At 35.6% G+C, this 23,367-nt stretch overlaps 2 protein-coding genes across 2 annotated transcripts; one reads left to right on the top strand and one right to left on the bottom strand.

Moving 5' to 3' along the window:
- Positions 1 to 3,192: 3,192 nt before the first annotated feature.
- Positions 3,193 to 4,990, bottom strand: LOC119642112 (GPI mannosyltransferase 2). Its single transcript, XM_038041095.1, has 2 exons — positions 4,934 to 4,990; positions 3,193 to 4,858 (listed from the first exon to the last, which is right to left on the bottom strand). Exon 2 carries the CDS (start codon positions 4,816 to 4,818, stop codon positions 3,487 to 3,489), a length of 1,332 nt encoding a protein of 443 aa, XP_037897023.1. The 5' UTR covers positions 4,819 to 4,858; positions 4,934 to 4,990; the 3' UTR covers positions 3,193 to 3,486.
- Positions 4,991 to 5,973: 983 nt separating this feature from the next.
- LOC119642113 (probable phenylalanine--tRNA ligase, mitochondrial) lies at positions 5,974 to 7,682 on the top strand. The gene is made up of 3 exons (XM_038041096.1): positions 5,974 to 6,994; positions 7,120 to 7,394; positions 7,455 to 7,682. Exons 1-3 carry the CDS (start codon positions 6,031 to 6,033, stop codon positions 7,620 to 7,622), a joined length of 1,407 nt encoding a protein of 468 aa, XP_037897024.1. The 5' UTR covers positions 5,974 to 6,030; the 3' UTR covers positions 7,623 to 7,682.
- The last annotated feature ends 15,685 nt before the right edge of the window (positions 7,683 to 23,367 follow it).

Genomic DNA, 23,367 nt, shown 5'->3' with positions numbered 1-23,367 from the left:
TGTTATGAAGTTGGTATGACCTATATATCTCAAGCAAATGTGACTATGCACAAATCCGCAGACCGGATTGCGAAAGGTGCTCTTTCAGATGTCAAAGATGTTATATCCGACATCGATGACGGAAGGAAGCCGTGGCTCTATTGCGGCAACCATTGTTCTCAACAACCATTCCAATTCTTTTCCGAGTGTGCTTATAATGAGCATAAATGCGATAGCAAAAATTTAGATAATGGTGTTGTAGTGGTGGATAATGACACCCGTTTTAAGGGGCGAGATTATTGACTGGTTAGAAATGCTTATAGCGTAAGTTGGGGTGACGGCGGCTATTTTAAAATTGCACGTAACCAGGAAAAACAAAATCGATACATCAGCTGACCATGCAAATCCATGCATTCCGACGGAAAACTCTAGATGTTAACCAGATAACTATGAACTATGAGTAATTCTGTTCTACTTCTTCTTCTTGACAAAGGTGTAACGCTTGAGATGGTTGCCATATGTTGAAGGTAACTATATTCAACATTTTTAAATGTTATATTATTAAGGAACGATTGCGCATATCAGCTAAAACATTTTTCAATAAGCAACAGTTTAACTTAGACAGTTTCCTCCGTTGGACGAGAAACGAGTATCTTTTTTTTTGAGACAATGAGACAAATAACAATTTCTATGTCTTGGGCGCTACATTTGAACAAAGAAAAAGCCGCCTTTGCATTTTTTATTTATATTTATTAGCAACTATGCAACCGTATGCCAATAATTACATTATAATCCGTATGCATAGGAAGAATTAAAGAACGAAACCAGCAAATGATCGTCTTGGTCTATCATTAACCATTATAACTCTCATTGAGAAGTTAGCCCAATTTTTTCTTGAAAACATTTAAGGAGTTGTAAAAGGCCCTTAAAGTCAGCGGCAGTCCAGTAAAGAGCTAAAGGGATAATACACGAACATTTACCCAAAAAGTTAAATATATGCACTATTGATATAAAAGGGTTACTACCCGACGTGCAAAATTGCGGTTGTTCGATCAACAGGTTGGTCGAAGGTGACTTTGTAGGGATAGACTAACAACCTAGATTTTCAGTACGAAAGAGAAAAGCATGGCCTTTAATCTTCATTTTGCAGACGAAGTGTGTAACATTTAAAATATTTGGTACATTTTATTTAATATTTTGTTTTTGTATGCTCCTCTGAAAGAGTCGAATCTATTGCCTATATTATTTTATTCATAGGCATTTATCAATAGGCGGGAATACTTCATTTTCTGCTAGAAATCGTGAATTTTTGGGTTTCCATTTCACTTTTCCCCCGACTGCCGGAATCCAAATGGTAGACGAAGTAACGTAATTGACTTCTCTATAATTTTTTTGTGAATTCCACCACTAACAAGATTCGTTAATAATCTCATGACAATTGAATCTGGAATTTTTTACCATTATATACCTATATATATATACAGTTCGAATCAGAATAGGCACACTTTGACGAAGTGTTACTTTTGTTATTTAAAGTGATATAAACTAAGAGAAAATTGTGTTAAAGATTTTTTTTGTATGATAGGAAGGTACACAAAAGAGGTCACTTAAACTCGTGGCTTCCCATTGCAAATCAAAGGTCGAAGGATACCATAGGTAGGGCAGGATAGGGTACAGAAGGGTACAGAATAGCCCAAGGCTAACGGTCTGACCATTCGATAAGTAGACTGAGGCAGAGTAGGGCACACCAACAACACGTGTTCATAGTTTTCGGACAGACTGACAAACAGGCAAGCCCTAGTTTCAGAACGGACTCTTTCATGCAAAAAAGCATTCAGAGTTCCGTGGCCCGTGAGTAGAAACCCGAGATGTAGGCTAAAACTAAAGCCCACGTGATTTTCTACAAAGGAAACATCATGAATAATCGCATCGTTCTCACTTTTATCCAAACGTGATTGCCATAAGGCACGGACACATTCCTTTAAAAGCCATCCTCGCTCCCGAGAACTTAATCTCTGTACATGCTGAGTGTTTAACCCGCAAAGTAAGCGCAGGCCTCTCTTTATCTTATAGGTATTAGTGAGACGTAAAACCTCAAACCTCAACCAAAACTAAAACCTCAAGGTGCAGAGAGGGTGGACCCATCACCTTGTAGAACGTCGGTGGAGACCATTTTACAAACGGGCACACACGCCAACAACATTATGCGTTGGCAGCTCAAGATATTATTTCACCCTAAAACAGACGTAATATCCAGACACTACACGGGAGTTCCATATGTTGCACAAACAACAAAAATCCGCCGTATATTACCCGAAAGGCACGTAAGGCCCCATTCGCACCGTAGGACACGACGAATCTGCCCTACCACATTCATAAGTTTATTTCTTAACCTTATCAAGTTGAGGAATAAACTTGCCCCGATCATTCATGGTAATACCCAGGTACTTGGATTCAGCCGCGTACCTAGGACTGACCCCTGAGAAATATGTCAGACACATGGGTTCTTATCGCACTCCGACGTTATGCAAATGTGAATGTTGCTAGTGTTGGTAAAGAACTGTTTCTGTATTAATAATATTAGAGTTTCTGTACCCTAAGTAGCGCAAGAAGAAATCGCTCTTTCATAAAAAAATACGCTTTTCGTCATAGCATGTATTTTGCTAATTTTCGATTAGCCGCTTGATGAATTGAACCCCAGTTATGTAATTCTTTATTTAGAGGTCTTATACGTGTCTTTATGATCTTATGGCATCAAAATACTTTATTGATTCTTTCTTTATTTAAAGGGCAAAGAAAAGTTAAACCAGAAAAATGTTAGTTTCTCGGTCCTCTGCGATTGGCAACTATACCTTACACTTATTTGGATTTTTCTATAACTTTACAAATAAGGGCTTTAACAATTATTAAAAGAAATAAATTATATGTACTTTGGAACGAACTTTTTTATCCCTACCAAGTATAGAATTATTATACGTAAAAAAAGGGCTTATTACAAACCCATCCAAAAGTTACAATCAGATGGGAATATTAAAAAGGTTTTATTTTTACCAATGAAGAGCATTGCAGATTTGACTTAGCCAATTACGTGCTTCGCATATTTTTTTCTTTTTCGATTGCAATGCTTTACTTTAATAGAGATCTTCTAATATAAATTACTTTTATTTAATTTTTTAAAATAGTCATTTATTAAATATAGTCATTTACTAATAATAGTCATTTATTAAATATCGACTATTCTACATATGTGTGCAATAAAAAGAAACATTTTCTTCTTCTTTTTCTTACAAAAAAAAAAAAAAAACATATATTTAAATTAACTAAATATATCTAGTAAAAAAATATTATGTTTGAGGATGTACGAGGATTCATTGAAAAAAGTTCATTAAAACAGTCTTGTGCGACCTCAATAGGTCGGCTTTTAACAAGTTAAAAAAAAAAAAGGAAAGCATAAGTTGCCTTAATGCGTTTAATTAAAGATTTAAATAACTTAGCATAACAATGTATTCAAGTCCAGGGAAAGTTATTACTAAAAAGCAAACAACCAACTATGGAATAAGTAGCAAACCATATAACAACCAAACCCCCTCTAGAATGTAAGCGCAATTTATCGAAACTTTTTGGTAAATAGTCAGCTGCAAACCAATACAGACATGGTGATGCAGAACAGAGTAAACGTGTCGCAATTTGTATGTGGACAAAGACAACGCATATCAGACAAAGTATTAACGCGTGTAAGATAAAAGGTAGAGTTTTATATTCTTTAAGTAATTGCTGTAGGGGATAACGTGGCAAAAGATTACAAACGAAATGTTTTAAATACAAGAAAAGGTGCCATAGTAGAAATCCAAGCACGGGTAAAGCTATCACGAAATTAGGCAATTGTTTGAGTTGATAGTATTTAAGGAAACCCACGTTCCAATAATGCGATTGTACGTAAGGGTAAGGGAACGGAAGAGTAGCTTCACACCATGCCGATTGATTAAAAAGACGTTGACCCGCCAATATATAATTTTTCTCCCTGGCATAATCTACAACTTGCACACTATGCTTTATCGACTTGTGAGAATTGCAAAACTGATGAAATTGATAAAAATTGAAGATTGTCGCAGGTATTAAAGATAGCAACAAGATACATATTAATTTAATGATGGAGAAAAAACTCTGGTTGGCACGTAACACACTTCTTCGTATCAAAAAATATAAAGGGAATCCCACATTAACCAAACCATTCGAACGAGTTATAATATTTAAACCTAACGGCACTGAACAGGGTATAAAACGTAATTCTGTGATACTTTCCAACATCACATATAAAGTCATTAGCGCAAACAAAGTTTCGGAATAGGCTGCCGTAAAAAATATGGAGGCTGGATTAAAGCAGAATAATAGAGTGGCATTCCAACTTTTCGTAGCATCGTTAAAAATAAGTTGTGTCACTTGATACATCAAGCTCGCCGCTTTACAGAATATAATTACGTTTAAAATAACAGCCATTAAGAGACAACAACTGCGTAAAGTCAAACAATCTTTAGCTAAGTAATGCAAAACACGGCCTGAATAACCGACCGTGAGAGGATATAAAGGATAAAACGCCAAAGTGTTCTCATAACTGTAGCCATATTCAGCTATATGCAGAAAATATTCACCATCCCAATGCCGTAGACCGTCGAACAAAACATTTACCGTTTTATCTAGCCAAGTGTTTTTATGAGTTTTATCGTAAGGCGTACGAAAGACTTGAGTTCTATGATCCGTTATCATTACATTGGCCAGCCATTGAAGCAGTAGAACCATTACGCGGCTAGCTAAAGCCAATTTCGTTACCTTTTCGGTCATATCGCTACAGATGCTTTAAAAAACATCCAATGGACCACAGCTAATTGAGAAACAAATAAAATTCATTACTTAAAACAATACGTGATTTGTATCAATAGTTTATTGGCAAGCTTACCGCGTACAGCTTGGATTATTTATAGATTTATGCGAAAAAATCACACTTTCTTATATTTCTTTGAATCTATTTAAATTTTTTTTTAGTTGTAAAAGAAATCCTTCTTTTTACACTTTTTTGACCGGTAATTGGCTGACAACTGACTCACTGGCGGCGGCGTTACCGTAAGTAACAATAGTAATGAACATTTTAACAGTATTTTGTTGTAACTTTACCTCTCTCTGTTTTGATTGGAATTAATTTAAATTTTCCATGTGTTGGATGTTTATAATGTGGTAGTTAGAAATCTGGAAAAAATTCGATTTGTTTCTTAATTACTTCATCTAGCAGAGTATTGCAGTACACAATCAATAAAATTTTTTTTAAACTTAGTTAAGTTAAGGGCTATCTTCGCAATATTCACTTAAACATATTAATAACGATTTGTACGTGCTTTCTTCAATGCCTCGCGTTTTTTACACGTACAATTTTTTATTTCAAAAAAATTTCACAACACCATACCTTAATCAGCCCAAAATAAAGTTATTTTGTACCGGAAAGTATAGATAAATTGTGCAACCATATGCAATTCAAAATATTCGTCTTTCTCTGCAAATGAGCAAACCAAGAACTGGAGATTCGTTGTGTGATGTCAAATATGTTCAATATGAACAAGAAGATCTTTGCTTGAATTTTAATAAATATATTTAATTGATTAAGTTTTAATTAGCTTACTTAAGTGCTGAAATTGGTTGTGTCTTCTTAAATATTGAGAGAGCCAATTACAGATGATTTGTCGCGTTATAAAAATAAGGTATTGTAATTTTGGTACTATCTGACACCAACAGATGAAACAGCAATATTAAATAAGCACGTTCTGACAACAGATCAATCAATTAAGATACGAATTAATTTCTATATGCTTTTCCATCAATAAAATCAAGCGTTAAAGAAACTATGAAAACGTTTTTGTAATGTTCGCCTAATACTGTGTTTTAAAAAAAGTGTTAGGCAGCTCTACCTAAAATCAGCTGTTTATTCTTATTTAAGGAACTAGAAAAAGCGGTTCAATCAATTAAAACTAATCGAAATAAATGGTAATTTAAATTACAAACAAAATGCTGACAATTTTAAAACCATTAATGCAAGTTACACTGCGACGTTTAGAAAAAGTAAATTTTTATAAACTGCGGAAAAAATCTTTAATATATAATTATTCTAACAAGAGATTTTTTGCGAATGCTGCTGCAGCTAAAACCTATTTGGACATTAACGGTTTCGCTTATAGCGTTGATAGCTGGACTAATGTAACACCGAAGATTTTATCATATTTGGGTTTAAATAAACACCTACAAAAAAATCATCCTTTATCCATCATCAAGAAACGTATAGTAAATTATTTTTACAAAGCATACAAAACTTCTCGGGGTAATCCGTTATTCTCGGTATATGACAAGCTTAATCCAGTAGTTACTATACAACAAAACTTTGATAATTTGTTGATACCGGTCGATCATGTAAGTCGCAGCAAAGCAGATTGTTATTATGTGAATCAACGTTATCTTCTAAGAGCCCACACCACCGCACATCAAGTAGATTTAATATCGAGTGGATTGGATAACTTTTTGGTGGTAGGTGAAGTGTACAGACGAGATGAAATTGATAGTACTCATTATCCAGTCTTTCATCAATTAGATGCAGTACGTTTGGTAACTAAAGATAAACTTTTCGAACGTAATCCAGGACTAGAAATCTTCGAAAGAGACTGGTCGCCAAATTTGTACAATACTAATCAAAATCAAATTTTAAGTTTATCCAAATGTATGGATCAAACGAAACAATCCTGCCATACTTTAGAGGCAATTAAATTGATCGAACATGAGTTAAAAGGGGTGCTGGCTGGTTTGGCAAAAGATTTATTTGGTGCGAATATTAAACACCGTTGGGTGGACACTTATTTTCCGTTTACACAACCCTCTTGGGAATTGGAAATTTTCTATAAAGGGCAATGGCTTGAAGTTTTAGGTTGTGGTATTATGAGGCATGAAATTTTGCAACAATCGGGAGCACATAATTCAATAGGTAAACTGATTTTGTACCTGTGTATACGGTTGGCCTCCAATCAGTTTTTTGTTCATTTTAATAGAACTTCAAGTAGCTTTTTGCCATGTTAATAGAACTTCAACTTTTTCCATTCATGTCAATAGGTTATGCTTTTGGTTTGGGTTTAGAGCGTTTGGCCATGATATTCTTCGATATTCCCGACATTCGCTTATTTTGGTCCACAGATACGGGGTTTCTAACGCAGTTTAATGAAAGTGATTTATACAATTTAAAGAAATATAAAGCGGTATCTCAATATCCTCAATGCATAAACGATCTGTCATTTTGGTTGCCACCTGGTGTTCAGGTTAACGAGGGTTTTGCACCAAATGATTTTTATGATATAGTGCGAAATGTTGCGGGCGATGTGGTAGAACAGGTAAGTTAAGAATTTTCATAATTCTTGCCTTTCATAATTATTGTTATATGTATCTTTCAGATCAGTTTAGTTGACCAGTTTAATCATCCAAAAAAAAATCGTACAAGCGTTTGTTTTCGCATCATCTACCGTCATATGGAACGGACTCTTACACAAAAAGAAGTAAATGACGTACACAAACTTATTGTCGAAGCATGCGTGGCAACATTTAATGTAGATATACGTTAAGTATGTTAGCTTTTGTCAATATTATTGCCATTGCAAGAAAAAATCTTAAAGTGTAATTCTTAAGAATGATAAGAAAAAGATTTGGAATCGAAAATATTTGAAAACTCTAACAAAAAAAAATGAAAAAAAGGTTCTCGCCGTCGAAAAATTATCCAAAGCTCAAGGTAAGTTTATTACGATTTAGATAAAAAGTCGTCTTTGCCAAGGCATTTTCTGTGTAATATAACGGGCGGTTCAAGAGCAATCAGTTCCAACTTTGGCTAATTTTATTATTAAGCAAGTAAAAACACTGTAGGCGCACATTAAGCGCCCTACCTGGTTTTTCAAAATAAGACCTTACACACGAAGTGATCGAAATAGTAGTTTGATGCAAGGAATTTTCAATTTCAATACTGTTCGCTCTTGACCCAAAACATGTTTGTATACAAAATTTCATTAAAATATTTCGAAAGTTGCGGTGTGTAGATTCAAAAGAAGAAGGCAAGCCGGACTGATGGATAAACCGACAAATAAAGCTAGATCGACGTAGAAAGTGACTGAATCGATCGACATTATTACAATGGTATCATTGTGTGTATATATTGTAAAATATATACATGTATACTCTTATTAAACGTGGCCTTATCTAAATTCCTTCCGGGTCTTGTATATTTCCGGGCAAAATTACATACAAGTGGTGGGAATAACAATTTAGATAACATTACAAATTTCTAAAGTATAAGTACTCTTTCAAACATAATTCCTAAATGTAAATCGACTTGAGCTTTTCTTTTCACAATCGCTTTTAAAATGCGATCGTGCAAGTTAATAAAAAAATTGCCTTTGACTGTCTTTGATTACCTGCCAAACGCTACTGTCGTAACTTTTTAAACTAAAAACTCTTAGCTAAAATATAAGCTGTATATTATCTTTGATACACAGCGAAATTCCGGATCGAAAGTCTATAAAATGTTATTAGACAGTCTTAAACAGTCTTAAACAGTTATAAATGACAATATAAGAATATGAGTTAATGCTTTAAGGGTTTTTTGCCCTCACAAAACATTTTACATGATTTACTCAGATTCAATTTCTTAGATAAACAGTTCTTTATATTGAATTTTGAAGTGAAATTCTATTACAATTTATTGGAATACAATTTATGTGATCTTAGCATTACCTTGGAAGAGTGCAAGACTACTAAAAACAGATGAGACAACTTTAGGGTTTTGAAAAGATACTGAAATGGATAAGATTTATATCCGACATATTGCAAAGTTACGAAAGCATAAAAGTGAGTCCGCGTTTAAAGTTCTCATATCTACGAACTACAACTAGATGTACGTAGATTTGCATTAGTGACTGTGGTGTGCACTGCTCTTACGAACACAAATTCCAAGCAAATGATAGCGTTTAATTACTTATAGTATAGCATCGATAAATAACTTTCATGTAACGTATTATAACCCTGGGGTGGATTTCAAAACTGTGTATATATGGTTCTACGTATGCGTACATGTATACGTAGCATGTTTGTATGAATAAGCGTGCATTGTCATATCTCGATACACAGCTCTTTTTTAGTATTCGTCGTTAAGGTAAGGATATATAAATCCTATAAAAATGTGCGACGTAGATAACAAGTCTTCAATTTTTTCCTCACCCGTTGCGCAAGATCGTCTTCTGGCCTTTGCATGATTTTATGTGTTGTCAATTTTCATATTAAAGTAAATCTTACAAAGTAAAACAGCTGTTGCAGAATTGTATACCCAGCTACTACAATTTTTTTCCACCCCTTTTTTTTATTTGACAGAGTTTTGTACCACCGCTTGCCATTTAATTTATTTTTTTTATGACTGATTCTTTTTTAAATGTCAACGTTATATTAAAAAAGACTAAAAAGAAATAAAATTTCTATACTCTATATTATTAGGTGTCTAACTTCTGCTTTGGTGGTGCCTAATATAGATTATGAGTAATTTGTAAAAACATACGGAATGCAGAGCTGTTCTCACTTTATGTAGCATTCTAAGAGTGCCCTTTGGGTGGATTGGGCAATTTTTAAACTGTTTTGCGAATTCTAATCCGATCTCTTCATATTTACTAATGGACCTGATAATATTATCTGTAATTTTGATTTCGTTTAATTTTGTATTTATATGCAAGCTGTTATCGGAAAGGTGACGAAAGCGTATAAGAATTTTATTATTTTATATTGTCTAAGGATTTCTGCAGCCTACCTCTTAATCTATCTTTATATTTAAAGAAGGCGGCATTTAGTAAGCGGCGAGAGCTTTTCTTAAAATCACTGTTTCTAGGTTCTAGTGGTCTAATACGTCCTGTTAGAATTTCTTTCTAGTTTTGTCTTCTTTTTGATGACGAAATATGTTTGCATGTTTATATGTTTATAGTAAATGTGTGTAAGGGAGAGAGAGAGAGAGAGAGAGAGGGCGTATCAAGTCTAATCAAAGAATAATAAAAATAATCTTTCCGTTTCTCTTCGCTTCCTATATACTGTTCAAAATTATGGTTGACTGTTATATACCGCTTTGTCAAACTCAGTTCTTTACCTATCTTCGTCACGAAGTATTGAGAATTATTATTGGGGAAAAATAAGTAAAAATTATGTTTCCTTTTTGTTATTTTGACTTTAACTGACGTAAATTTTGGATGTATTTTATATAAAGGAAAAGAATAACTAAATATAGAAAAAGCACGGTGAGCGAGCGAATTCGTGTAGGCTCAATGGTCTAGGAGTATGATTCTCGCTTTGGGTGCGAGAGGTCCCGGGTTCAAATCCAGGTTGAGCCCAGCATTTTCATTATAATTTTTCCTATTCCCTTTTACTATGATTACGTTGCAATGAACCAATACGCATGAATCAACAGACTTTTAGTCTAATATTTTTCTTTTATTCTATTTGCTATTATTTTGCTTTGCCCATATTACAGCATATATTTATGCTGTTAAATCATGTTAAAGGACACGACATATATAACAATTCATTGACGTATCTAGCATCAGCTATATTTGTTTCCGAAAAATCGAAATCAAAGAAAATCCAATGTATTCGTTTCGCAACCGAATCCTTTACTGTTCCGTTCCGCATTTGAAAATGGAATGCCATATTTGAACAGAGACACACTATTTTCCGATCAATTTCATTGCAATCATTAAAATGGAAATGCTCAATTTGCGGGTTATTGATATATTTTTGAAGGGACATCAGATCGACCATGAAACGTGGGAAATGACCGAGACGCAATTTCCGAAGAAGGCAGTCAGGAAATGTTTTCTCTCCGTTGTTATCTTCAACAGCTACCACTTCCTCCTCACTTCAATCACTGTTAACTGAATCGTCATCAGCAATTAAAGAGTGTTCTTCATCTTTTTTACTTTCCGAGTCGTCAATTTCGTTTCTTTGTTCTTCACCTGAGGTTACTTCTTCCGTTGCTTTTTGTTCTTCATCTAAAGTTTCTTTTTCGCACTCCTCCGCAGATTCACTTTCAATTCCTTTCTGTTGCATTTAATTATCATTTAGACGATTTTTGAAATGATTTTTAAAAAAGGCTAATGAGCAACAAAGCAAAGAGCTGATTCCACTTGCGTCTTTATCGCATCACGTTGCTTCTGTAATTAACTGAAGTTATTCAAATTTATTAATTAATTTGCAGATCTTAGCTTGCCTTTGGCAAATGGTTGATTATCTTTGCTAAGGCTGATTCAATGGATTTATGCTTCAGCCATTCCAAAATTCTTTGTGTACGCCGCTGATGTTGATTAGTCTTACGACTTCCATGGATTTTACCTAAGCCGTACGCGAAGAAATTTTGGAATAACTTACGCGATATGAAGAGGGCGGCGAATAACGATATTTTCTCTTTACTTAGGGAACTGCGGGTAGTAAGCTTCTCTTTGAGCTCGTAGCGACAATAACAACAATAAAGCAATAGTAGATATAATATTTGAGAAGTCTTTTAACAGTCCTACAATCTCGCCTGAGAGTAAATTGAGAAATTTGGAGCGGTCCCCTTTATTTATATTACGGGAGAAACCGAAACGTTACTATAGCCGTAAATTTAAAGGAAAGGCGAAATCAAATTTGGAGGACAACTTCAAGGCCGCTGTTGATGACAATATACACATCGTAAATTTGAATTCCAAAAAGTCATATAATTCCATCTCAGAAAGTAAGTTGCTCTTTATCGTTTTTTTTTTTTTGACAACTCTATCTTTGTACGTTCTTCTTAGGAAAAGCTTCAGATCGTTGTTGCGACGATATTGAGAAAGACGACACATATAACGTAATGAAAGTAAATTGTTTTTAAAATATGTGAAGAGACAATATTTAAATTAATCCAAAATTTTTTAGCTTTAGTGTCATCTAATCAGAGTAAAACTGCGATAAGTAAAAATTATCATTGGGATGAAGATGGCAATAACATTTTTGCTTCCATAAGCACTCAAGAAATCTTGGAATAAGTGAAAAATAAAATGCATTAAGATGAGGTGGGCAAGATCAACAATCTGGGAAGTTCGCTTGTTCCTGCAGATTTTCAAACAGCGAGTGATAAAAAAAACCCATATTGGAGGAACCGCAGGAATTCGTACAAAATCAAGTAAGAGAATTTCTAGGCTGTTTACAAAAAAAGGGCTATGAAAGTAGAAAAATGGCAAAGAACAGTGCACAAGTCGATAAACCCACAGGTTTTCAAACAGCTAATGGCAAGAACGTGTTCATAACTGAAAAAGGGAGAAAAAAATGTGAAAGGCCTCCTAAACGAATTTCATCAAAGTGAAAGTTGTAACGAGTCTTGTTAACCGGGGTGGAACTCCGTCAATCCGGGATTCGTTGCAAGATAATTTATTTGAAATGGCCTTCGGGGGGATGATTTAAAATTCCCTTTATTTTGTTTTAAGCGGGGTATAGCGTTGTGTAGAGCCTGGCTAAGAAAGGAACCAGCGAGGCGACCCGACTCCTGGTGTGGCTTACACGTGGTGAGAGATTTAACTATTATTATTTTTCCTTCGAATTACCGGGGAGCGCTACAGAAAAACGGAAACGTTGCCAGTGCAACAGCTGCCTTGCCTCTCTGTAGCAATAGTTTGTCCCTCACAGTCTCTGGTTAGCTTATGTCAAACAAACGGAGTATTACTTGGTTATTCAGGGATGGCGATTAGTACTAACCGTCACATCCCCTATCCGTCAGTCACCGTATTAATGATTGTTCAGGAATGGCGATTAATACTAACCGTCACATCCCCTATCCGTAAAGTCCAAAAAAAAACTATTCATAAAGGTCAACTTGTCAAATTGTCCGCGTGCACTTACCTCAGGCAGCTACGGCACCAAATTGAACGATTCTGGGTGATGAGCTGCTCTTTTATAGCGGGAGTCTCGCTTGCTTGTCCCATTACCAACATGTTTTATGCGTATACATATGCCTTAAGGTACTATCCTGCTGTGTGTGCTTAGTGCATGTTGGCTTCGGTGTGATTGACGCAACCTCGGTTAAGACCGGTATGACATTACTTATGTCTAACTTAATACTAGTCCTCTCTTACTTGCCAACTTCTGCCTATCTTATTGATAACTTGCTCATATGCTTACTCAACATGCACCCATGTACCAAACAGCGTGATTAACTCCACCGTTAGGTACGTGGGTGCTTGTTTCTTAAACAATGTGTTCAATAATTCAAATATGTTTCTATAGTTTTATACCAGCAAGAGTACTTTTCTGTTCTTGTTTGTTTATACGTGTGTGTACGCTTATCCCTCGTTTTCCTATCTAAGTTCATTCCCGTATGTTTTGTATGATCATGTATTGTGCAGATTCTCTACGGAATTTTTATACGTATTTACTACTTGTGCCGGTGTTTATATATTGGGTTGGGGAAAAAGAAATCCATTATTTTTATTTGAAATTCAGGACTTTATTTAACATGCTTCGGATTGTCCGATTTTGGTCAAATATGCACCGTTTTGTTGTGTGATTTGTTGCCATTTTAAAGGTAACTTCAAAATTCCTCTCTCATAGAAGTCCTGGTCTCTATTTGCAAAAAACTCTAGTAGTCGATTTTCACAATCCTCCCTAGATTCCAATTTTTTATCATTAAAGAAATTTTGCAATGCAAGAAAAAGATGATAATCGCTTAGTGCCAAGTCCGGACTGTATGGCGGATGCATTAAAATTTCCCAACCAAGCTCCCGAAGTTTCTGGCGAGTCACTGTAGATGTGTGTGGCCTAGCGTTGTCCTGGTGGAACACGACACCTCTCCTGTTGGCCAATTGTGGCCGTTTCTGGTCAGTCGCTATCTTCAAACGGTCCAGTTGTTGACAGTAGAGATCAGAATTTAGCGTTTGGCCATATCGAAGCAACTCATAATAAATAATCCCCTTCCTGTCCCACCAAATGCATAGCAAAATCTTCCTGGCCGTTTGAGGTGCTTCACCGCTCTTTGACCACGATCGTTTTCGCACAGGGTTATCGTATGTGATCCATTTCTCATCTCCAGTCACCATCCGTTTAAGAAATGGGTCTATCTCATTACGTTTGGCCAAGGCTTCGCAGATGGAAATTCGATCCATAATGTTTTTTTCTGTTAATGGGTGTGGCACCCAAACATCGAGCTTCTTTTTGAATCCAGCTTTGTGTAAATGGTTTAAAACTGTTTTATGGTCGATTTTTAGCTCCTGGGCCATGTTACGACTGCTAACATGCCGGTCAACTTCGATCATTTCTCCGATTTTATCGACATTTTCGACGACCGGCCTACCTGTGCGAGTTGCATCTTTAACATCAAAAATTCCTGAACGGAATCTACGAAACCAAAATTGCACATAATTGGCTGTTACAGTATCGGAACCATAAACACCATTCACAATTTTAGCCGCCTGGCTTGCATTTTCGCCTTTGTCAAAGAAAAACTGTAAAATGTACCGAATTTTCTCTTTGTTCACTTCCATTTTTAACACGCTGTAACTCACAACTGAATGCACCAAACAAAAAACAGCAAAAGAATTTTTTTTACTGCGAAATGTACAGTATGTAAATGTACAGTATCGGAAATTACTTGATCGATACTTTACGAGAAATCTATCAGTGCAGCCATCTACCGAAAAAATAATAGATTTCTTTTTCCCCAAACTAATATTTTGTATATTCTGTACACACGTTACCTACAGGTGTGCGTATTCCTATAGTTTTGTTATTTTGTACATTAAAACTATTTGAGGCATATTCTTCACATTTTAGTGCTCGTATGTATGTATTTCCTTGTGTGCGTATTCTTGCTGTTTTCTCCATTAAAACTATTCCATGCTTGTATACATGTTCTCGTATTCTTTTAATTTTGCTGTTTTGTACATTGTTTGAAGATTTCATATGACCTAACGATACTATACAATCTGTGCAATGTTTCCGCAGTTTATACCGTTTGTACTTTTTACAGCATAGAGACTTTTCGGTAGTGCTAAAGTCTATACATTTTGCATGCTTGTATATGCTTATCCCTTATTTTTCAACCTACGTTCATTTCTGTATGTTTTGTATGCCCTAACGGTGCTATACAGCTTCGGTACATTGTTTGGAGATTTTATATGCCCTAACAGTGCTATACATTTGTGCAATGCTTCTGCAGCTCATGTGTGTACATGTTGTAACGAGTTTTCTTGGGCGAGGTATAACTCAGTCACTCCAAGGTTCGTTGCAAGAAAATTTAGAATAAAGATCCGGACCTTCGGGGGGAATGGTGTACAATTTCCTTGATTTATTATTTCCTTTTTACGGGAGAGAAGTACAGCGATGGGTAGAAGCTGGCTATGGCAAGGAACCAGCGAGGTGACCCGACTTGTCGCGCTATTACCGTTTTGCTTTGTACTTGCGGGGTTAGAACTTTCACTTCCTTTTCGTTTCGCTTTTAATATCGCGGGGCGCTAAAAGAAAAGAACCGGGTTCGTTGCTACTGTCATAGCTGCCGCCAGTTGGTCTCTGTTTCGCTACCCGTCGGGTAATACCAAGACAAAATGTTCCTCCGTCTTTCAGGGATGACGACTAACACACCTAGCCAGTACATCCCCTATCCGTGAAGTCATTTGTCTAAAAGTCTTTCAGGGATGACGACTAACACACCTAGCCAGTACATCCTCTATCCGTGGAGTCATTTGTCTCAAGGTCTTTCAGGGATGACGACTAACACACCTAGCCAGCACATCCCCTATCCGTAGGGTCAAAAGAAAGATTTGTTGTATTGTCCTTACCCACTTACCTTCAAGCTATGACACCGAAATGAAAGAATGTGCGCGATGTGCTGCTCTTTTATAGCTGAAGTCTCGCTCGCTTGTCCCATTGCCAACAGGTATTCTGCTCTTTGGCGGTTGGGTAAATGCTACATATGGTTTTGTGCCTATGTTCGACTAGGGCTTGTGTTATATGCTTTTACATGTTCTATGCCTATGAGCCGTTTCATACAAGTTTTGTTCATTCTCCCGATCTTATACCTATTTTGCTCGTGCCGGTATTATATGTGTTTATACATTTTCTCTTTATAATTTTATGACTTAGTGCTTTTGATGTTGGAGTGTGTGTTCTTATGAATTAACTAACGTCGGCCTGTACAGTATGTGTTTATACGTTTTCTCTTTATACGGTATAGGCATATTTAATGTGTGTTTTATGACTTTTCTCTTCACAAGGTATAGGCATATTTAATGATTTTATCTTTACAAGGTATAGACATATTTAGCGTGTGTTTTTACGATTTTCTCTTTACAAGTATAGGCATATTTAGTGTTTGTTTTTATTTAGTGCGTGTTTTTATGATTTTATGCATTTGATGTTGGAGGAGGCTGCTCGTGTATTGTTCACAGAACGACATGCGTAGACAGATTGGACTTGCTGATTGCGGATTGCGGGTGGACTTTTAAGCGGACGGACTTGTATTTCGTAAGGAAGCCAAAACGCTTCCTTACAATGTATCCTACTGATTTCATACCGATCTTATACCGATTCTATTTTACTGATTTGTACAAGTCGTGTACAGGTCCTGAGTGTTGTCATACACAGTTTGGTTCTCATGTTTTTATACATGCTTTGTTCTAATGCTATTATACATAGTTTTTTTCCTAATGCGTTTATACACAGTTTTAGGCTGATGCTTTTATACATGTTGCGTTCTAATGCTTTTATACATAGTTTTGATCTGATGTCTTTATACATGTTGTGTTCTAATGCTTATGCTGGAGGAGGTTGTTCACGGTTTATTAACCCAAACGGACGTGCACGGACAGATCGGACTAACTGGTTGCGGACGGTGAGCGGATTTGTTCTTAGTAAGGAAGCAAAAACGCTTCCTTACAAAGTGATGGCGATATTGAGGATAATTTGCCTTGTATAAAAAATAAAGTTATTTCTAAAAAGCAAAGCATCTTTAACAAGCAGGAAAGAAGAAGGATGTTACCCTAGATGGAGCGGCAAATTGTCAGCAGATGAGAAAAAAATCGAATATAAAAGTTGAAGAAGACAAAAGTGAATGGGTTCTTACTCAAGATAATTCAAAGCAGTCTACGACCGATGATACACCATTGTTAGCTCTTGATAATGAATCGAAACAAACCGTTTTAAAATCTCAAAATACTTGGCAACATTTAAACATCGGGCATTCGACTTTAAATGTTCCAATGATGTTTCGTAAAAATCGCTTGTTGCCATTAAACCCAAAAAATAGTTTTAGGTCACCCAATGAACTCTGTGAGACACCCAATAGAAATTTATTACAATCCGGGACTACAACACCCGAATTACGGGAGTTCCTTAAAAATGCTGTTGAAAAAAGTACACCATGCAATAACCCAAAACGCAACGTATAACCAAAAAATAACTAAAAGCCTCCGTCTAGCTGGAGCTTATAGCAACAAACACTTTTTCAACCGCTTTGATTTGTCTTTGGGAAAATCAAACTGGGCTTTCCTGTTGCTGTATATTAATTTATATATTTTATATTTAAATATAAATAGCTGTATTTATATAACAGCTTTATTATATATTTAAAATATCTTCATTAATATATATAAAAGAATTTGTTATTATTTTTATGGGTTTTCTGATTGTTTCCGATTCTTTTTCCTTGACTTGGTCGCTTTTGCTCTTCTATCATCTCCTCTAGATGATTTTTAGAAAAATATATTTTAATGTTATTTCTGGATAAAAAAACGTGCCTTTTTGTGCTAAGATTTTTACTTCTACTAGTAATCGACGCCGTCATGAACGCATTCATACCGGCGAGCGCCCTTTTCTATGCGAATTCTGTGGTAGAAGTTTTTCTTCTTCATCTGACTTAATTAGTCATCGTAGTAGCCAGCACTTAAAAGAACGAAATTTTGTTTGTGACATATGTGATAAACGTTTTAACAGACGTAGTCTTGCAGGTTTGCAAGATTTTGTGTAAAACATATAAGTCATGAAGACGATAAACTTTCTTAAATTCAAGTTTGCTAGATGGAAACGTAGCACGGGCTCAAAAAGACGTTGCTGTATAGTTAGGAATAAGACGATAAATAAAATTCTCGATAATTTTGCATGTATTGTACCACTTTAAGGAATAAGCGCTTATTCGTTCTCAATAATTCAACAGGTTTTGTAGAAAAGCCATCGATGCGAGAATAAGCGTATATATTCTCAATAATTTGTATAGAAATTCCAATTTATACAGCTGTCGCATGTATAAAAATTCAACCATCTGAGAGGATACGTTTGTTTACAATTCTAGATAAGTTTGCATATATGGTACCACTTTTAACAATAAGCGTATAAAATTCTCGATAATTTTGCATGTATTGTACCACTTTAAGGAATAAGCGCATATTCGTTCTCAATAATTAAACAGGTCTTTGTAAAAAAGCCATCGATGTGAGAATAAGCGTATATATTCTCAATAATTTGTATAGAAATTCCAAACAACTGAGAATATTTGTTAATAAATCATAAGTTTACCCATAAGAATCAGTTTGTTCTCTAGAATGTCACTGAGCTAAATAAATGCCAAGGCATCTTATGAAGTATTTTGTAAATATTTGGAAATTGTATTGTATTGAGCGTATACTTTTGCTTTTTTAGAAGCAATGCTGTATTATCTGAAGGCATCTCCAAACAGATAAAAAAATTACATCTCCAAACAGAAAAAAACATTATTATAAAATATTTTAAATGTATAAATAAAGCTATTATATAAATAAAGTTATTTCATTTCAAAACAGAAAAAAAAAAATAAAATTAAGTTACAGATAATTGCGGCAAAAGTCGACCAAGGTAGGCATCGTTATCGACGCAGTATTTTATGATCGCGCGCCAACGACGGTCCAAAAGGAGTAGGTCAGGGTTGCCATATACTATAAGAAGGTAACGTGCTCGAAATATCGCCATGTTAATCCATTTCTCGTTTTGAATGAAACCTAATGCATGCCGCACATCGCTAGGTATATGCTCCTTGGTTGACCTGACTGTTGAAATTAATATTATATTTAAGTACGAGATAGGTAAATTACGCGCATTAAGCAATGTGGCTTAAATGCACTTTGCAGAGTCAGATAATGAGAATAAGTGATAGACATCATTTAGGTTCATGCAAACAACTCTATGCGGGTTAAACAGCTCATAATTATATTTACATTGACTAAACTTAACCAAGGTAAAGTGCCTAGAGAAGCGTTTGGGGACATTAAAGCTTATTTCACCAAGTAATGCGGGCGAGTCAGTAGCACCATTTATTACTTTGATTACGAAGGAAACGCCAAGAACAAATTTACGTTTTTCGAGAGACGGTAAGGACAACAGAAGCAACCTATTTTCACATGGGTGAAGAGAGGTAATCGGATCCCAACCCAAATTCCTCAGGGCAAACAGCAAGAATTGCTTTTGAACAGATTCAATTGAACCCACACAGCACCTATATGAAGGAGACCACACAACAGAGGCACACTCAAGTATAGGTCTAACCAACCACATGTACAGCCTTTTAGTAATGTAAGGACCATCAAACTCTTTGGACCACCTCTTTATAAAATCAAGTGCTTATCGAAAGTTCAATGTGCAAGTTAAAACGTAACCTATGGTCAAATAGAACGCCTAAATCTGTGATCGAATCGACGTCCTCCAACTTATGCGAATCTATGAAATACTGAGTAATGAATGACCTTCTTCTTGAGAAGGAAAGCTTCTTAAATTTACTCAGACTTAGTTTCAGAAGATTCAAAGAAAATACGAAAAACATAAAATCGCTTATGGTTATAAAAACTATAAAAATAAATATATTCTAGTTTTCAGTAATAAGATGTAGATAGAGTTTCGTTTCTTTCTCTTAGTTTTCTTTAGTTTGCTTTCCGTGGCACTTCGCTGCATTAAACGTAGAAGGAAAGTGAAAACTGCTGTGTCGTATTTTATCGAAACATTTTGACGTTTGGGAAAATTTTTCTACAATTTTGCACTTTAAGCTATTTTTATCAATATTTTGATAAATTAATTCCTATTCACTTTATATATACAATAAATTTATTGGGTTTACTGGTAAATATTAGTTTTTATTTATTTATTTTTTTTTCATTATTTACTGTAGGAAAGAAATAATTTTAATATTTTTCTGCAAGTTTATAGCTATAAATAAACAAATAAAAAAATAAAAACATAAAATAGAGAAAAAGTTTGTTTTCACAACTTAGATGGTAACTTATAGTTTTAAAAGGTCTTAATAATTCAACAATAAATTAGAAGGGCGCGTTCACATAAAACGAATCTTCAGAATCACTCATCCCACCTATTTGAAGTCAAATTTAATGCAACAACAAACAAATCATCCAAACCGGCAAAGAAATCGAATTCATATCGCATTATATTAAGCGAATTTTTATTTAAGCGAATTATTACTTAACAAAATTGTAGGAGGTATAGTAGTCTGGCAACTTTGTCGCGCGGTATAGTCGTATATTTTTTGTGTCGGCAATTAAAATTTTAATTTTTTGTTGAATTTCGTGACTATTCTGCCTTATAGTGTGTGATTTTATAATATACTTTGAGAAGAAAGTGAGTGAATTCAAAGTAAAAGAAATATTTTTCTTTTACGATTTCATTTGATTCATTTGATTTTTGCAAACAAAAATTTTGAGCTCTGATAAAAATCTCTCTTTTTTTTTTGTTTTCTCTCTTTTTCTCTGTTATTTTTTTTACTGTTTGGAGTTTGTGTTCCTAGTGATCTCTCGTTACAGTGTCAACCTAACAGAGAAGTTTTGCACAAATTGGTTGATAAATTTTTATGTTCAGGATTTTTTTTGGCGATTTGTGTGTCTGTTCTTCATAATCAACAACTGTCTTTTTGACAGGACATGGAGTGTTTATATACACCTTGTCGGGCGAAATCAGGCCCGGATTCTGATAGATTCGTTTCTTGTTGGCTCTGCGAGCGCTTTGGTCATGCAAAGTGTGCCGGTATTTTCGGCCGTGCTGCTGACGCAGTCGCTGATCTGGCTAAAGGCTTAAGATGGTCATGTCCTGACTGTAGGCAGCGGGACATTGACTTTTATAAACTTTTCACGGAGACCCGTTATGGTTTCTCGGAATTGAGTAGAAATCTCGGCTCCTTGTGGGAAAAGTTTGAGCTCATTAAGTCTAGGTTTGATGAGTGTCGCTTTATTGGACACTCATCTTCTACTCGTAGCGTAGCGTGTGGGACCTCACCTCTGGCTTTCTCCAAATCTAATTCGTTGGTACAGGTTACCGCTCCCTCTAACTCTAAAATGAACAGTAATGTTTCCGATATTCCTGAGTCGGTTGGTAACAAAACAGTTACAAACAAACCGGCAAGTCCATCGGTTTTAAGCTATGTTGAAGTGGCAAGGGTATCTCCGCCCAGAGCCACCACTCACTCTAATCAAGTGCCATCGCCTAAAAGTAATGAAGAGAAAAATAAATCATCCTCTCCTCCTGGCTGTTCGCGTGTGAATGCTGGTCACCAGACTGGGCACCTCTTGCAAGTTGCCGGTACAAGGGCGATAACCCCATTTATATTTTCCCCATCTCGAAACTCTCCTACTGTGAACCCCCCTCCTGTTCCAAATAATGACATTTGCTTGACGGCAGTTCCTCCCAGAAAAGCAATATTTGTGTCAAGACTGGCACCTGAAACATCGGTGGATAACATAAAAGGTTATCTGGCGACGAAAGTCCTATCAGTCAAATTAAAGCGTGTTAGCATCTTCAAAATGGCTCCTTCTCAAGCTAGGGCAATCTCCTCTTTTAAAATATTAGTTCTGACTGAAAACAGTGATATATTGTTAAACAAATCACTGTGGCCAGTAGGATCCTTAATTAAGGAATTTATCCCTCGAGATCGTCCCCGTAATATCAAGGCAATAGTCTTGTCGCCTTCAAAAAACTAATTGTTTCTTCAGGCCCACTATCTCTCATTTATCAAAATGTTAGGGGCCTAAATTCGAAAATTCGTTCCACTTTTCTAAATTCAGTAAGCACGGAATTTTTCTGTTTGGCGTTTACTGAAACTTGGCTAAAACCCGATCTACATTCGTCGGAACTTTTTCATAATTCTTTCCAAGTGTTTAGAAATGATCGAGTAAATCGCATTGGTGGTGGTGTATTAATTGCCATATCTGCGTCAGTCCCGTCCAATTTAATTGAATTTCCCACTTCTCCTGACGTTGAATGGCTATTCGTGCGAATATGCCTGATAAACATCTATTTATAACATGCTCCTATATTCCCCCAAATTCTGATATCTCCATTTACAGGAAACACGCTGCCCTCATTTGTGAAGTGGCCAAGCCGTCTAGACCCACCGATTTGGTCATTGCATTGGGTGACTTCAATTTGCCTCAAGTCACTTGGTGTAACACTGATAATTCTGGCTGTTTGGTTCCTACTTCAACGTCTGATAGGGCTGTTGTGTTCTTTATTGAATTGTTTGATCATAATTTGGGTCAATATAATCGTACCCCTAATTGTAATGGTAGACTGCTTGATCTCTGCTTTGCCAATTTTCCCGAGATTTACGTAAATCGTTATCCACCTTTTAGTTTACCTGAGGATCCTTATCATCCATCAATATGCATTTCCTTTCATCATATTAATGATGGTTTGTTGAAATGCCTTAATGTGCCAACTCAAACTTTTTAAAATAATTATTATGATTTTCATAAAATCAATATTGTATTACTAAAACATCGTCTTTCACATCTGACGCTTGATTTCTCAACCGGTAGTATTGAAAGCTTATTGCCATCGTTCTACAATACATTAAATCTAGCTATTGCTGCATCTGTTCCGATCAAGCATAGTCGACCTCGAAGCAGATGTCCCCCGTGGTTTAATAAGACAATTAAATATCACAAGAATAGAAAAAACTCGCTATTCAAAAAATATTGGAAAAGTGGCTCTGCGCTCGACTATGTCGCTTACTCGGTGGCGAGGCATAGATTTAACTCCCTCAACCATCATTATTACTGCAGATACCTTCAGTTCATTAAATCCTCTCTGTTTGCTAATCCTAAATTCTTCTTTAAATTTGTTAACTCTAAAAGAAAAATTTCCACATATCCCTCTCATGTTTCTTTTAATGGCTCTGATTCCTCGCATAATTTTGAAATCTCAAATCTATTTGATGAGTATTTCCGACGAAACTTTTCAATTGCTAATTTCGATTTATCAGCAAACTACCCATATCCTATAACTAACTCGGTTTCAATACCTAACTTGGTTATTTCG

Source organism: Glossina fuscipes, unplaced genomic scaffold (assembly GCF_014805625.2).
Source record: "Glossina fuscipes isolate IAEA_lab_2018 unplaced genomic scaffold, Yale_Gfus_2 214, whole genome shotgun sequence".
NCBI classification, from domain to species: domain Eukaryota; kingdom Metazoa; phylum Arthropoda; class Insecta; order Diptera; family Glossinidae; genus Glossina; species Glossina fuscipes.
This window is presented reverse-complemented; position numbering and strand designations above follow the sequence as displayed.

What these genes read in the sequence shown, in the direction of transcription:
- LOC119642112 (XM_038041095.1), bottom strand. Translation starts at nt 4,818, where the DNA reads ATGACCGAAAAGGTAACGAAATTGGCTTTAGCTAGCCGCGTAATGGTT.
- LOC119642113 (XM_038041096.1), top strand. Translation starts at nt 6,031, where the DNA reads ATGCTGACAATTTTAAAACCATTAATGCAAGTTACACTGCGACGTTTA. An exon ending in GGGAGCACATAATTCAATAG is followed by an intron (nt 6,995 to 7,119) that starts GTAAACTGATTT and finishes TCATGTCAATAG; the next exon opens with GTTATGCTTTTGGTTTGGGT. An exon ending in CGGGCGATGTGGTAGAACAG is followed by an intron (nt 7,395 to 7,454) that starts GTAAGTTAAGAA and finishes TGTATCTTTCAG; the next exon opens with ATCAGTTTAGTTGACCAGTT.